This window comes from Hyla sarda, chromosome 1 (assembly GCF_029499605.1).
Source record: "Hyla sarda isolate aHylSar1 chromosome 1, aHylSar1.hap1, whole genome shotgun sequence".
Taxonomy (NCBI): domain Eukaryota; kingdom Metazoa; phylum Chordata; class Amphibia; order Anura; family Hylidae; genus Hyla; species Hyla sarda.
Genome location: NC_079189.1, coordinates 290,027,794 through 290,044,243, shown reverse-complemented (window position 1 = coordinate 290,044,243; position 16,450 = coordinate 290,027,794). Strand labels below are relative to the sequence as shown.

Sequence of the window (16,450 nt, the reverse complement as noted above, 5' to 3'; positions counted from 1 at the left end):
CTGTGCAAATCACCAATTTAGACCTCAAATGTACATGGTGCGCTCTCATTCCTGAGCCTTGTTGTGCGCCCGCAGAGCATTTTACGCCCACATATGGGGTATTTCCGTACTCAGGAGAAATTGCGTTAAAAATTTTGGGGGCTTTTTTTCTTTTACCGCTTGTGAAATTTAAAAGTATGGGGCAACACCAGTATGTTAGTGTACAAAAATGTTTTTTTTTTACACTAACATGCTGGTGTAGACCCCAACTTTACCTTTTCATAAGGGGTAAAAGGAGAAAAAGCCCCCCAAAATTTGTTAGGCAATTTCTCCCAAGTACGGCGATACCCCATATGTGGCCCTAAACTGTTGCCTTGAAATACGACAGGGCTCCAAACTGAGAGCGCCATGCGCATTTGAGGCCTAAATTAGGGATTTGCATAGGGGTGGACATAGGGGTATTCTAAGCCAGTGATTCCCAAACAGGGTGCCTCCAGCTGTTGCAAAACTCCCAGCATGCCTGGACAGTCAATGGCTGTCCGGAAATGCTGGGAGTTTTTGTTTTGCAACAGCTGGAGGCTCCGTTTTGGAAACACTGCCGTAGGATACGTTTTTCATTTTTATGATGTATGTGTGTATATGTAGTGTTTTACTCTTTATTTTGTGTTAGTGTAGTGTAGTGTTTTTAGGCTACATTCACACTGATGGCGGATGAGTCTCCCGCTAGGAGTTTGAGCTGCGGCGAAAAATTTGCCGCAGCTCAAACTTGAAGCGGGGAACTCACTGTAATCCGCCGCCAGTGTGAATGTAACCTGTACATTCACATGGGGGGGGGGGGCAAAACTACAACTCCCAGCATGCACTGACAGAACGTGCATGCTGGGAGTTGTAGTTTTGCAACAGCTGGAGGCACACTGGTTGGAAAATACTGAGTTAGGTAATAGAACCTATTACCTAACTCGGTATTTCCCAACCAGTGTGCCTCCAGCTGTTGCAGAACTACAACTCTCAGCATGTACTGATTGCCAAAGGGAATGCTGGGAGATGTAGTTATGCAACAGCTGGAGGCACGCAAGTACAGACAGCCTTTTGCTGTTCCTGAATGCTGGGAGTTGTAGTTTTGCAAGATTTAGAGGGATTCAGGCTGGAGATCACTGACAGTGGTCTCTAAACTGTGGCCCTCCAGATGTTGCAAAACTACAAATCTCAGAATGCTAAGACAGCAAACTGCTGTCTGGGCATGCTGGGAGTTGTAGTTTTGCAACATCTGGAGGGCCACAGTTTAGAGACCACTCTCCAAACTGTCGCCCTGCAGATGTTGCTAGGCAACAGACTCCCGGACACGCCGCCGCCATGATCACAGCCGCCGCCATCATCTGAAGCTCTGCCGCCAGGTAAGTGACCGCCGCCACCGCTACTACACGGTTCCCCCCACTGTGCCCGGACACCGATGGGTGGGCATAGCGGGGGGGACCGAACTTTAACCCCCCTGCCCCCAGTCTGCTATTGGTCGGTCGCTCCGCCGATCAATAGCAGGGATAGGAGGGGGTGGCACCCCTGCCACCTCATTCCTATCTCTTCAGGGGGATCGAGGGTGTCTTGGACACCCCCGATCCCCCTTATTTTATCGCGGCGCCGCCGTTGATGGGCAGGGGGAGAGCGCTCCCCCTGCAAACACCATAGATGCCGTGATCAGAACTGCGGAGTAACCCTTTAAACCGCACGGTCAAGGGCGTACATGTAAAAAATTAGGCCTAAGGCTAGGTTCATACTACGGAATCTCTGGGCAGAAAATTTCTGCCCGGAGATTCTGAGTTCCGCCTGCACCGCCTGACTAGGTCGGCGCTAGGACCGCGCGGACACTGCAGTCTTCCATAGACTGCAATGTGTTCCATGAGGAATTCCGCCTGAAGAAAGAGCAACGCCTTTCTTCAGGCGGAAATTTCTAAGCGGATTTACTAAGCAGATTTTCTGCTTCACAAATTCCGAAGTGTCACTACACTAGACATTTTAGCAAGCGGAATTTCTGACGGAAATTTTACGACTGAATTTCTGTCGGAAATTCCATAGTCTGAACCTAGCCTAAGGGTTAATGTTATGGCTGATCGGCATATGGGTAAATGCACCGAAGCCTGGAGCAAACGAATATATTTCGCCCATCAGTACATAGTTTCGAAACTTCAGACGGGCACTTGGGAGTCGGTTGATGCCAAAGACAAGAGGTGCCATAATCCAAAGCTTAACCGTTGGCAACGCACAGAAATGTCGGCTGCATGGCGAGTTACCTTAGGTTAGGCTCCAACAAAATGGCGCAGGTCTTCGTGACGATGACCTTGCCTCTAGTGCCGAAACTCGTCGAAAGTGCTGTGTGCGTAATGACGCTGACGCCGCCCCCTGCCTGGAAACCCCGTAGCCTCGCGCTGTGTTACCGTTGGTCGGAGGTGTTGAGAGAGGCGGCGGAGGCTCGAGATCTGCCGCAGAGAAATGAACAACCAGGGAGGGGATGAGATCGGGTGAGAGGCTGAGGCGGGTGACGGTCTGTGTGGGTGGTGGGTTTATGATGAGCGTGGCTGCTGGGGGGCAGCGTGTGAGGTGACCCTGAGGAAGTGAGTGAGGCCTGGGCGTGAGGGGAGCACCGAGACGTGTGAGGTACCGGCCTGCAGGTTTGGCTACTCATAGAGGCCGCAGCGGGTCATGTGAGTGCTGTGCCCCGGGCAGGAAGCTCCACATGCTGCACCAGCCGGGCCTCGGCACCGCTCGTGGCCGTGTGTAGAGCGCAGAGCCATCCAGATGCTTAGAGAACCGGTCTGACAGGTCGGCCTTTGTGTGGTAATGGCTGTGTGCAGCACCTGAGCTGCCGCCCCATGGGGAGAGGGGCATCCCGGGGGACGCTCTATTTCCAGCACTAGTATTCATGGCAATTACCGCCTCTCCCTCATGGTTGCTGGTAGTCTATTCAGTATACAAGAGCTTACTGCTGTTCTCTGGCAATTTATCACCTGAAAAGGGCTGTATTTTCCATTATTATAGATAGTCCTAGAAAGTGGGACCAGAACACTGGTGATCTGAGGTGATGGCCCTGCACTGGATGCACAAGTGGTGTGGGCATATGTTGCCCTTTAAGGGTCTGTTCACAAGAACGTATTTGAAGCTGCATTTAGTTTACATTGAAATCTGCAGCTTTAATGTGTGAGTTACTGTACAGTACACCCAAAGGGGTAGTTCTCATCACTTATCCATAGGATAGAGCAGGGTTTCCCAACCAGGGCACCTCCAGCTGTTGCAAAACTACAACCCCCAGCATGCCCGGACAACCTTTGGTTGTCCGGGCATGCTGGGGGTTGTAGTTTTGCAACAGCTGGAGGCACCCTGGTTGGGAAACACCACTGGGATAGAAGTTAACAAGCTGATTGCTGGGGGTCTGACCACTGGGACCTCCCCCGCTGATCATTTGTTTGTTTGGAATCCCCATAGAGAAAGGATGGAGTGCTGTCCGCACACACTGAGAACTCCATTCATTTGGGGGCAGTTTTTCTTATCCTGTAGATAGAGAACTAACCTTTGGAGATGGAAATGCCCCTTTAAATTGTAACTCTACAGTAGCATGACCAGACTAACCTGAATATATGGTTGGAGGGGACATGAAGAACATTGTCTGAATTGCACACATGGCAACACTTGCATATAAGCAACAATAAGGATAATTCTGGCCTTTGGACAAGGTAAACATTGTTTTAATCGGGATCACCCATACTTTAAACCTGTATATTTAGGGGAGTCTGGTGGTTCCCTTTAACCCCTTAAGGACTCAGGGTTTTTCCGTTTTTGCACTTTTGTTTTTTCCTCCTTACCTTTTAAAAATCATAACCCTTTCAATTTTCCACCTAAAAATCCAAATTATGTCTTTTTTTGCGTCACCAATTCTACTTTGCAGTGACATTAGTCATTTTACCCAAAAATTTACGGCGAAACAGAAAAGAAATCATTGTGCGACAAAATCGAAGAAAAAACACAATTTTGTAACTTTTGGGGGCTTCCGTTTCTACGCAGTGCATATTTCGGGAAAAATGACACCTTATCATTATTCTGTAGGTCCATACGGTTAAAATGATACCCTACTTATATAGGTTTGATTTTGTCGCACTTCTGGAAAAAATCATAACTACATGCAGGAAAATTTATATATTTAAAAATGTCATCTTCTGACCCCTATAACTTTTTTATTTTTCCACGTACAGGGCGGTATGAGGGTTAATTTTTTTGCGCCGTGATCTGAAGTTTTATCGGTACAATTTTTGTTTTGATCGGACTTTTTGATCACTTTTTATTCATTTTTTAATGATATAAAAAGTGACCAAAATACGCTTTTTGGACTTTGGAATTTTTTTATCGCGTACGCCATTGACCGTGCGGTTTAATTAATGATATATTTTTATAGTTCGGACATTTACGCACGCGGCGATACCACATATGTTTATTTTTTTTTACACTGTTTTATTTTTTTTATGGGAAAAGGGGGGTGATTCAAACTTTTATTAGGGAAGGGGTTAAATGACCTTTATTAACACTTTTTTTTTTTTTTTTTTGCAGTGTTATAGCTCCCATAGGGACCTATAACACTGCACACACTGATCTCCTATGCTGATCACTGGCGTGTATTAACACGCCTGTGATCAGCATTATCGGCGCTTGACTGCTCCTGCCTGGATCTCAGGCACGGAGCAGTCATTCGCCGATCGGACACCGAGGAGGCAGGTAAGGGCCCTCCCGGTGTCCTGTCAGCTGTTCGGGACCCCGCAATTTCACCGCGGCGGTCCCGAACAGCCCGACTGACTAGCCAGGATATTTTCATTTTCGCTTTAGAAGCGGCGGTCAGCTTTGACCGCCGCTTCTAAAGGGTTAATACCGCACATTGCCGTGATCGGTGATGTGTGGTATCAGCCGCGGGTCCCGGCCGTTGATGAGCGCCGGGACCGACGCGATGTGATGCGGGGTCGCAGCGCGACCCCGCTTCATATCGCGGGAGCCGGCGCAGTAAATATACGTCCTGCGTCGTTAAGGTGTTAAACAGCATTATACAATCTATATATAGAATTTGCGTATCTTTATGCAAATATTGCTTACTTAGTGTCCTGACCCTGCTTCACAGCTGATATTGTTGGTAGTCAGGAGGCCCTATATACACATCAGCTCATCCCACTAAAGCTGATAGGTTCAGCATTTGTTAAAGGGAATCTGTCAGCTGCAATTCATGTACCAAACTGCTGACTGATAGCTATTAGGACAAGGGAACACATGATACTCTTCATATACCTGTCTGTGCTTCCATAACATACATAAATGCTTTTACTTTCTGGTGTCAATAGACATTCCCAAGCCCCTGAAGAGATAAGGGCTGGAACACCTTCTCGCTACCTGTCCCAGCTCAATTGACAGTCAGGGCTCGTCTTCTAGCTTACTCGGAGGGGCAGCCAGGGGGCATTTCAGCACTTCAGAGGCTTGGGAAAACCTCTTGGCAGTGGCACCAGAGAATAAAATAATGTTCTACCTTATGGAAGCACAGACAGGTATATGACAGGGACCATGGGTCTCTTGTCCTAACAGTGGTTTGACTACATCAAAGAAAAGCAGCCACTGAACAGAGTGCACACCACTGTTAGCAATTAATTCACAGGATTTTATTATATCAAAGTCAACAACATATGGTAACTAGAGATGAGCAAACTTACAGTAAATTCGATTCGTCACAAACTTCTCGGCTCGGCAGTTGATGACTTATCCTGCATAAATTAGTTCAGCTTTCCGGTGCTCCGGTGGGCTGGAAAAGGTGGATACAGTCCTAGGAAAGAGTCTCCTAGGACTGTATCCACCTTTTCCAGCCCACGGGAGCACCTGAACGCTGAACTAATTTATGCAGGATAAGTCATCAACTGCCGAGCCGAGAAGTTCGTGACGAATCGAATTTACTGTAAGTTCGCTCATCTCTAATGGTAACATAACATTTAAAATGCTCACTAAGAGCCACAACACAATCTAAGAGCAGGGCCATGAACGCCCACTCCTGAGAAAATGACCCCGTCCTGCAGTGTTATTACGTCCTAACTCTGCTTCAGATGGCTATGCTACATAAATATATCACAGTATATAAGTTTGCAATGCACAGATAAGAATAATAGTATCTGGTTCTGTATGCACAACAATGTCCATACAGGAAAATAATATATACACAATAATGGTGCAAACCAGTCCGAAAAGAATCAATGTATGAGCATAGCAAACCAGACAGGAGCCAGTGACATAGATGGCAGAGGCAGGAACCAGGACACTGAACCCCACGCGTTCCGTTGCAAGCAACTTCCTCAGGGGTGGTGTATGGGCTAACAGTGGTTTGAACAACAGGTTCCAACTTGATTTGCAGCTGAATTATCTTTAATCTGAGAGCCCAGATTTAAGAACCAATCACTGCTCAGCTTTCATATCTTAATGATCTCCCTGAATGAATGCTGAGCTGTGATTGGTTTGTATGGACAAAATGAGAGTTATGGCTTCATGCAGATTGATAATTCTGGGCCAGTGTGTATGGCTAACTTTTAAAGGGGTTCTCCGGTGCTTAGACATCTTATCAGATGCCGTTTGTAATCAGTCCCCGGAGCGTGTTTGCTCCTGGTCTGATTACCGGCGACCACAGGGCTGACTGTTTGTGACGTCACGCCTCCGCCCCGTGTGATGTCAAGCTCCGCCCCTCAATGCAAGCCTATGGGAGGGGGCGTGGCAGCTATCACACCCCCCTCCCATAGGCTTGCATTGAGGGGCGGAGCGTGATGTCACACGGGGGCGGAGGCGTGACGTCACACGCAGTCGGCCCGGTGGTCGCTGGTAATCAGTCCCGGAGCGAACACACTCCGGGGACTGATTACAAACGGGGTGCCTTGTGCAAGATCACGGGGGGTCCCCAGCAGCGGCACTCCTGCGATCAGGAATCTTATCCCCTCTCCTTTGGATAGGGGATAAGATGTCTAAGCACCGGAGTACCCATTTAAGGTCTATTCACACGGCAGAATTTCCGCCGGCGGAATTCTGCCTGAAATTAAAAGCCCATACACTTCTATGGGTTTCCGCACTCCCGTTGACGGAATTCCACAAGTGCAAGATTTGCCGGCGGGAATTCTAGCGTGTGAATAGACCCTTAGGGTACGTTCACACGAGCAGACCCACAGTGTAGGGATTGCCCGATATTGTTTTTTTTTTTTTTTTTTTTAAAGGGCCAATACCGCTAATTAGAGATGAGCGAACTTACAGTAAATTCGATTTGTCACGAACTTCTCGGCTCGGCAGTTGATGACTTATCCTGCGTAAATTAGTTCAGCCTTACTGCCGCATGCGCAGTAATCTCGCACATCGCGGCTGCTCTCAGCCTAGCTCAGGGAGCAGGGGTCGCAACCATGATGTGTACGAGTACACCGCACATGCGCGGCAACTCTCTCATCGCAGAAGTGTGTGTCTGCTCGTAGAGGCGTATTGCCGCTCCAAGCAGGCACATCTAAAGGCACCCTGTAGGGGTCCTTCAGCGGCGGACCCTTAGGGTACGTTCACACGAGCGGATTTTCGCAGCGAATTTTGCTGCGAATCTGCTGGTGAAGGCCCGCTCTATGCTGTCTTTACATGTGCCTGCTCATGGCGGCAATACGCTGCTACGTGCAGACACACTCTCACATCGCGGGATCTTTCTGCCTAGCTCAGAGCAGGGAGATTGGCCGCGATGTGCGAGTACACCGTTCACATCGCTTCAAGATGTCTGCTCGTCGCGGCGTATCGCCGCTACGAACTGGCACATGTAAAGACAGCATAGAGCGGGCCATCACCAGCGGATCCGCAGCGTAAAATACGCTGTAAATCTGCTCGTTTGAATGTACCCTTATGGTGTTTTCACACACATCGGAAATGCTGCAGATTTTTTACAGCAACAGAAAAATTCTCAGCATTTTCCCATGCAGCCTTATCCTAAGATGAGTTTAGATGTGTTTTCACACTGCAAATCTACCCATGACTGCAACACATTTTAAAGCCATAAGCGTATGCTTAGGCCAGGTTGACATGGCAACATTTCTGTACTGAATTCTGCAATGGGATTCCGCTGTCCCATGCTGTGTGAATGGGACAGCGGAATCCCATTGAAGTGTATTGGCTATAAATCCATGCTGCATTTTCATGTAGAATTCATTGCAGAAATTGTGCCGTGTGAACTCGGCCTTAGATAAGACAGAAAATTTCATGGCAGAAATTTGAAGCATTCCCACTGATTTCTGCTGCTGGTTTGGAGCTTGTATCCTGTGGGTTTGCATGTGAGTTAGCCTTATTCACTGGGACTCATATCAGATCTGCCACTGTCATGTTTATCTCAATGGATCTTGCAGAAATCCAAGTACATGCTGCAGAAACAAGTCAGCTGCTTTTCTGCCTGAAAGAGACCCCATCCTGGCTAGGCAATAAAAAAAAAAAAAAAAAAAAAATCCAAAAACGCAAACCACACTGAAAAAGTTTTGTTGGAGATTTTTTTTTTTTAGGCAGATTTTATACATGCAGTGGAAATACGTACTACAGTTTATACTGTGGGCTATGGTACATAGTTTGTTCTTCAGTGCACATATTTTAGATATGACAGAATAAATGGCATGTGACTTGTTCCTCCAAAAGGCACATTAGACATACAGGATGCCGATTAACCCTTTTGAATGTAGTTAATGTCTCCATATATGATGAATAGCACAGTCAAGAGTCCAATATGCAACAGCAATCTGAAACTTTATTGAATTTTCTACTTGCTATTTTACTCGTGTTATCCTTTTTTTAAACTAAAATAGTGGCTTTGGGATATAATACTGTAGAGACTGCAGTTTATGATCAGTACAATTGATGCTATACTTAGGCTATATACAGTCATGGCCGTAAATTTTAGCACCCCTGAAATATTGCATTCACACCACGTTTTTGCAATACAGTTCCCGTATCAGGTTTTGATGAAAAACGGATTCTTTAAAACCAGACTAAACTGTTTTTAAAGCGTTTGTACAAACTTTAGCCCATACACGGTTTGAAAAATGATGTCCGGTTGCACTCCATTATGAATAAAGTTTTACTTGTTTGATTGAAATTCCAAGAAAACAAACTGTGCAAAGTAAAAAATCTTATGGTGAAAACCTGATGGAACCGTACGCGCATACAGTTCTGTATGGTTCCAATTGACTCCCATGTTTAAAAAAAAAAACGTAGACTGTTTAAGGCTGGGTCCACACTACGTTTTGTCCCATACGGGAGCGCATACGGCAGGGGGGAGCTAAAAGCTCGCGCTCCCGTATGTTACCGTATGCGCTCCCGTATGTCATTCATTTCAATGAGCCGACCGGAGTGAAACGTTCGGTCCGGTCGGCTCATTTTTGCGCCGTATGCGCTTTTACAACCGGACCTAAAACTGTGGTCAACCACGGTTTTAGGTCCGGTTGTAAAAGCGCATACAGCGCAAAAATGAGCCGACCGGACCGAACGTTTCACTCCGGTCGGCTCATTGAAATGAATGACATACGGGAGCGCATACGGTAACATACGGGAGCGCGAGCTTTTAGCTCCCCCCTGCCGTATGCGCTCCCGTATGGGACAAAACGTAGTGTGGACCCAGCCTAATACGGTTTTTCATCCGGACCAAAAACTGAGTTTGGGTACGGGAAAAAAAACGGATGCATCATTTGGCACACGGTTTTCAATACGGTTCCATACAGTTTTCACATTGAAAACTTATACTGGAACTGTATTGCAAAAACGGGGTGTGAATGCACCCTAACACATGTTTATTCCCTTTGTGTGTATTGGAACTAAACCAAAAAAGGGAGGGAAAAAAGCTAATTGGACATAATGTCACACCAAACTCCAAAAATGGGCTGCACAAAATTATTGGCACCCTGAACTTAATATTTGGTGGCACACCCTTTGGAAAAAATAACTGAAATCAGTCACTTCCTATAACCATCAATAAGCTTCTTACACCTCTCAGCCGGAATGTTGAACCACTCTTCCTTTGCAAACTGCTCCAGGTCTCTTTTATTGGAAGGTGCCTTTTCCCAACAGCAATTTTAAGATCTCTCCACAGGTGATCAATGGGATTTAGATCTGGACTCATTGCCGGGCACTGCAGAACTCTCCAGTGCTTTGTTGCCATCCATTTCTGTGAGCTTTTTGACATATGTTTGTGGTCATTGTCCTGCTGGAAGACCCAAGATCTCGGACGCAAACCCAGCTTTCTGACACTAGGCTGTACAGTGCGACCCAAAATCCATTGGTAATCCTCAGATTTCATGATGCCTTCTGGCTCTGGCAGCGTCCTGAGCTGTCACTGTGCGCACTGACGGTGACGTCGCGTTGAGGACGTCACTCATCATTGCGCACTGCACAGCAATAGCACAGGATGTTGCAGGAGCCAGAAGTAGCGCGGACCCCGGGAACCGGTAATTATAAAACCGGGGGGGGTGGTCTCGGGCCGGTGGGGCGGGGCATTATCGGCAAGGTAATTGCTGATACCGATAATGTAAAAAATCATGAATATCGGCTGATAATATAGGCCAAACCGAAAATTGGTCAATCCCTACTCTTAGCCCCTTAAGGACTCTTATTTTCGCCTTAAGGACCCAGCCAATTTTTGTTTTTGCACTTTTGTTTTTTCCTTCTCCCCGTCTAAAAATCGTAACGCATAAAACTTTGCACCTACAAACCCATATAAGGGCTTGTTTTTTGCGTCACCAATTGTACTTTGTAATGACATCATTTCTTTTATAACAGTCTATGGCGTAGCATTGAACAGTGTATGCAATCAAGATTGCATGGTATAGCCCCCTATGGAGGCTAAAAAAAAAAATTCACCCCACAAAGGGATACTCCAGTGGAAAAATAAAATTGTAAGCCCCGTTCATTTCAGGTTGACAGTGGTGATCCTTGTTTTCACAAAACTGTATTAGTGGGAGGCAGAGCTGAAACGGATGCTCACTGCTTTAAGTGCACGGTCTTGACATTCTAACTTGCTGTCGGCTCCATGCATACTTTCATAATATGGCATCTTTTACAGTAATGCTTCATATAGCTTTAAAACAGAACACTCATCGATAAGTGACAGATTTCTCCCGATGCGAAATACGTAGTGAAAAGCCTGTCAATCATCAACAGCTGACTCCTCTGTATCCCCACTGGAAACAGCGCGTCTGTCCCTGTGTGTCAGAAAGTGCAGCATAATGTAGTGCAAGGTTCCCTTTAAAGGTTTTAATCAGGTCCCCCACTTCCCTTCTTTTCTCCAGACTATACAGATTTAGTTTTTGTCTTTCTTGATAGGGGTACTCCGGTGGAAAACTTTTTATTTTTTTTAAATCAAAGTTAAACAGATTTGTAAATTACTTCTATTAAAAAATCTTCATCCTTCCAGTATTTATTAGCTGCTGAATACTACAGAGGAAATTCTTTTCTTTTTGGAACACAGTGCTCTCTGCTGAATCACGATCACAGTGCTCTCTGCTGACATCTCTGTCCATTTTAGGAATTTTCCAGAGCACCATATGTTTGCTATGGGGATTTTCTCCTATTCTGGACAGTTCTTAAAATGGACAGATGTCAGCAGAGAGCACTGTGGTCATGATGTCAGCAGAGAGCTCTGTGTTCCAAAAAGAAAAGAATTTCCTCTGTAGTATTCAGCAGATAAGTACTGGAAGAATTAAGATTTTTTAATAGTAGTTTACAAATCTGTTTAACTTTCTGTCACTAGTTGATTTAAAAAAATAAATAAAAATAATTCCACTGGAGTACCGCTTTAAAACAGGTGTGAACATGTCTGTGGTCACAGACTACAAACAAGTCCTTTGCTGCACACCCTGCAGTCTTGTTACTCTTCAGTCTGCCTCTTTTTGCTAACCTAATGTCTGTTAGATTGAGCAGTGTATCTATGTTTGCATTATGTTCTGCTGTCAGCACAAAATGTGCATTAAAGGAAAACTGTCAGCCTGTTCAACCACACTAAACCCTGAGAGATGTCCCCCAGAAGATCCTCTGCTAAATTCAGTGAATTGCACGCTAGAGATGGCCTCTGCCGGCTGAATTTACATATTCATGGTCTGTGACTCCACGTCCTAGTGATGTGGAGTTGCTGGTCACGTGAGCGCTCTGCTCATTACAAAATGAGAGCTGAATATAGTCAGCGCATGCCCTCTATGCAAAGAGCAGAGCGCTGGGTCTAGTGTGGGTAAACATGCTGACTGTTTTCCTTTTTAAGTGCATTTACATGGGTATAAAGCTGTGAGAAAACAAACATTATAGCTGTCCATACACCTGAGGTACAACTAGGCTGGACCCGCTGATACTGGTAAATGTAATTTTTTATGTGGGGGGGATTCCGGATTGTCTCCCCTTGCAGATGTTTGCATACAGACAAATGAATGAGATTTCAGTGTGCCCAATCCTCTGTTACCTAATTGAGATAAGTTGTTGGGCAAGCAAAGTACTTATGGTTTTGGTTGGAGAATTAGCTTTCTGAAATGTATGGCAGACTTTAGTCAAGTAATGTCTTTCTGCTACTAATATGACTAACTCCTGTGTTTTTACAGGAAGCTTTTTGTTGGTGGCCTTGATTGGAGTACAACGCAGGGTGAGTAGCTGCCAAATGACAACGTAGCACTCCTAGAGTTCATTTTAATAAGGGTTCTTTTTTTAACCTTTTTAGTTGTGTCTGAAAATTGACTGTTGATGTGTACTGATTATTGACTGACTATACAATATATTGTCTAAGCCTTTAACTCCTGTCTGTGAAACCCCATAGCCTTGTTGCACCACCAAAATTACCTTTTGAGGTGCTGTGAGATTAAACCTGTATTACACATGGTTTAATATAAGCTGAGTGTCGTTTTTTGGCCTGTTTTCAAAAATAGCTGCTTGAGAATAATTTTTTTATGCATATAGTAAGCAAATAAAGATAAATTATGAGAGGGAGTTTTACCAGCAGGAGCACTGTTGATCATGAGAGCAACTGTGCAGTTAGTGGTAGCAGTCACTTTAAAAAATAACATCCTTTAACACTGCACATGTGGACAAATAAAATATGACTCTGCCACAATAATTCACTTGTGTCACCATGACCTCATCCTTTGTATTCTTTTCTTATATATCTTTCACAGTCTGTCTGAACTGACAGTATTGTTCCAGCCTATATTTAGGCTTCGATGAACTGCCACCCTATTGATTGTTATGGAACTGACCGAGATTGAATGTTCTCTTTCAGTCCCATAGCTGTGAAAGTGGGATCACCTCCTTGCTGCAGTCATCACTAGAGGGAGCTATCTGCCTAACATTCATACATTAAAGCGTTACTGTCATTAGTAAGAAAAGAAAAAAAATGCTTAAATCAGTGTAGTAATGTGCACTAAGAGCTGTATGCAAAATAATAAGCATGTGTTAATATGGATCTATGCATTCCTGTGATGAGTCTTTCGGAATTCCTCTGAGAGGCTTGGGGGTGTTTCCCCTGGAGTATGATGAACTCCTCACCCTCTTCCGCCTCTCCTCCCCCCTCCTTCTCCCCTGTCATGAGGTCTGCACAAACATTTTTACATTTGCAAAGCATATTGCCTAAATGCATGCTCTATATAACTATATTGTAGCCATGTGAGACTATATGGTGCAAGGACAGAAGAAAAGCCTGCATTTTGTGCCAAAAATAAAGATTTTTACATTTTCACAGCTTTGTGACCAAAGTGCATACTTTTTATAACCAAACAGCAGCCCTGTGGAACCTATATGGTGCAAATACACAAGAAATAAGTTTATAAAATGACCAAAGTGAAACCATTTTGTATATACATAGTTTAACACCTTGTATTGCTTGTCATTGTGCATGTAACTTCTTCTCAACTGAAGATGCTGCAAGCTGTCTGCATCTTGTCTGGGGGTCTCAGATGTTCTCACACAGGTGAAAGGTGACTGATACACTGTACTGGAGCAGAGAAGAGAGAAAACCACACCCCACTCTCCCTCCCTTCAGAATTTTTTGGTCCTTTTCTTGGTAGTCAGGACAAAAGAGCTCTAGATACCGGAGTTTGTTTTCAGAATTAGAGACCCTAGTGACCAATTTTTTAAACCCTTTTTTCACATATTTAGCAATAATTATTTTTCAATGAAGTATATTAGGAAAATGCTTAGATTTTAAGGAAGTATTAAGTGGAAAAAAGTTGTTTCTAATGACAGTAACACTTTAAGGGTCTATTCACACGTACAGTATCCTGCACAGCATTTGTAACTGCCGATTAAAAGCTGTTTTCAGTAATTACGTTTACATTGAAATCTGCAGCAGAAAATCATGCGAATCAAATCTGCAAAGGATCCTGTACATGTGAATAAACCCAACAATCATGTAATAAACTTTTCAGCTCCCTGTAGTGAAGGCTGGGAGCTTTGTATCAAAGTGAAGCTGCATCCACCAAAAAGATATTAGTGCAGAATGTTGGACCTAACTGACATGTTAAAGTAGACATTTAAGTTGCGGGGTGATTTACCTTTTTACACCTTGAGAATTTTGCAATACACTGCAACTGTATAAAGACTTTATTAAGGCTTGTTTGCCTCACATGCATGTTTGTAATTTATACAGAAACCCTGCGCAGTTACTTCTCCCAGTATGGAGAAGTTGTCGACTGTGTGATAATGAAAGACAAAACTACGAATCAGTCAAGAGGATTCGGTTTTGTAAAATTCAAAGACCCAAACTGTGTTGGTACAGTCCTGGCCAGTAGACCCCACACGCTGGATGGCAGGAATGTAAGTATGCTTCTTGTTTTTTCTATTTTTTTTTTTTTTTTTTTTATGGGAAGTGCAGTTTTCTGAAATGTATAGGAAAAAGCATTGCTGCCAACAACATCAATGAGTGTTGTATATCCTTTTTGTGATGGGCTAGTACAGGGCCTGACAAACTTATGAATCTAGGAGCCAGCAAAAAAAAAAGTCAGGAACCAGGATGCCGAAAGGCACATAACGTTATGTCATGTGATCAGTCATTAGTGTCCTCTTATTGGTCCCTGTGTATTGTCATAACTGTGCCCTCATCTCCCCGTGTGTCAATTTTTTACTCAATTTTTACTGTCCCCTCATTACCTTTTGTGTGTCAGTTATCACGGTCTCTCATTTCCCCCCCATGTCAGTTCTTTTCCCTCATATTTTTTTTTTTTTTTTTTAAAGATGAAGACACTTGTGACTGACATTTGAGTGGACATTTATTAGTAAGGCTGGGTTCACATCACGTTTTGTCCCATACGGGACCATATACGGCAGGGGCATCTGAAAACTTGCGGTCCCGTATGTAATTAATTTCAATGAGCTGACCGGAGTGAAACACTGACTCCGGTCGGCTCATTTTTGCCCCATATGCGGTTTTCCACCCGACTGAGATTTTAGGTGTGGTGGGAAAACCGCATACGGGGACAAAATGAGCCGACCGGAGTCAGCGTTTCACTCCGGTCAGCTCATTGAAATGAATTACATACAGGAGCGCATACGAAGGCATACGGGAGCGCAAGTTTTCAGCTGCCCCTGCCGTTTGCGTTCCCGTATGGGACAAAACGTGATGTGAACCCAGCCTAACACAGGGTAGATGAGGACAGTAATAACTGTCCTCTCATTTCTCTCCTGTGTGTCAGTTATCACTGTCCCCTCATCTCCCCTGTGTCAGTTATTAGTGTCCTCTCATCTTAACAAAAACAAAACTGGGATGGTTTTCTTTTTTAACCTGTCTCCATTCCTACATTGATTCACCCACCGTTCTGCTGCCAGTGTTCAGCAGCAGAAGTCTTTGGTGCTTCAGTGTTCAGCAGCAGAAGTCTTTGGTGCTTCAGTGTTCAGCAGCAGAAGTCTTTGGTGCTTCAGTGTTCAGCAGCAGAAGTCTTTGGTTCTTCAGTGTTCAGCAGCAGAAGTCTTTGGTTCTTCAGTGTTCAGCAGCAGAAGTCTTTGGTGCTTCAGTGTTCAGCAGCAGAAGTCTTTGGTGCTTCAGTGTTCAGCAGCAGAAGTCTTTGGTGCTTCAGTGTTCAGCAGCAGAAGTCTTTGGTGCTTCAGTGTTCAGCAGCAGAAGTCTTTGGTGCTTCAGTGTTCAGCAGCAGAAGTCTTTGGTTCTTCAGTGTTCAGCAGCAGAAGTCTTTGGTGCTTCAGTGTTCAGCAGCAGAAGTCTTTGGTGCTTCAGTGTTCAGCAGCAGAAGTCTTTGGTGCTTCAGTGTTCAGCAGCAGAAGTCTTTGGTGCTTCAGTGTTCAGCAGCAGAAGTCTTTGGTGCTTCAGTGTTCAGCAGCAGAAGTCTTTGGTGCTTCAGTGTTCAGCAGCAGAAGTCTTTGGTGCTTCAGTGTTCAGCAGCAGAAGTCTTTGGTGCTTCAGTGTTCAGCAGCAGAAGTCTTTGGTGCTTCAGTGTTCAGC

General features: G+C 44.8%; 1 protein-coding gene across 6 annotated transcripts in view; it reads left to right on the top strand.

Moving 5' to 3' along the window:
- Window positions 1-2,319: 2,319 nt before the first annotated feature.
- DAZAP1 (DAZ associated protein 1) overlaps window positions 2,320-16,450 on the top strand; it is a 32,240-nt gene continuing 18,109 nt past the window's right edge. For all 6 annotated transcript variants that reach the window (XM_056516841.1, XM_056516817.1, XM_056516839.1 and 3 more), the window contains exons 1-3: window positions 2,320-2,492; window positions 12,612-12,652; window positions 14,648-14,814. In XM_056516841.1, the coding sequence (XP_056372816.1) occupies window positions 2,464-2,492; window positions 12,612-12,652; window positions 14,648-14,814 (237 nt within the window). In that variant the 5' untranslated portion in view covers window positions 2,320-2,463. The remainder of the gene's footprint in view (window positions 2,493-12,611; window positions 12,653-14,647; window positions 14,815-16,450) is intronic.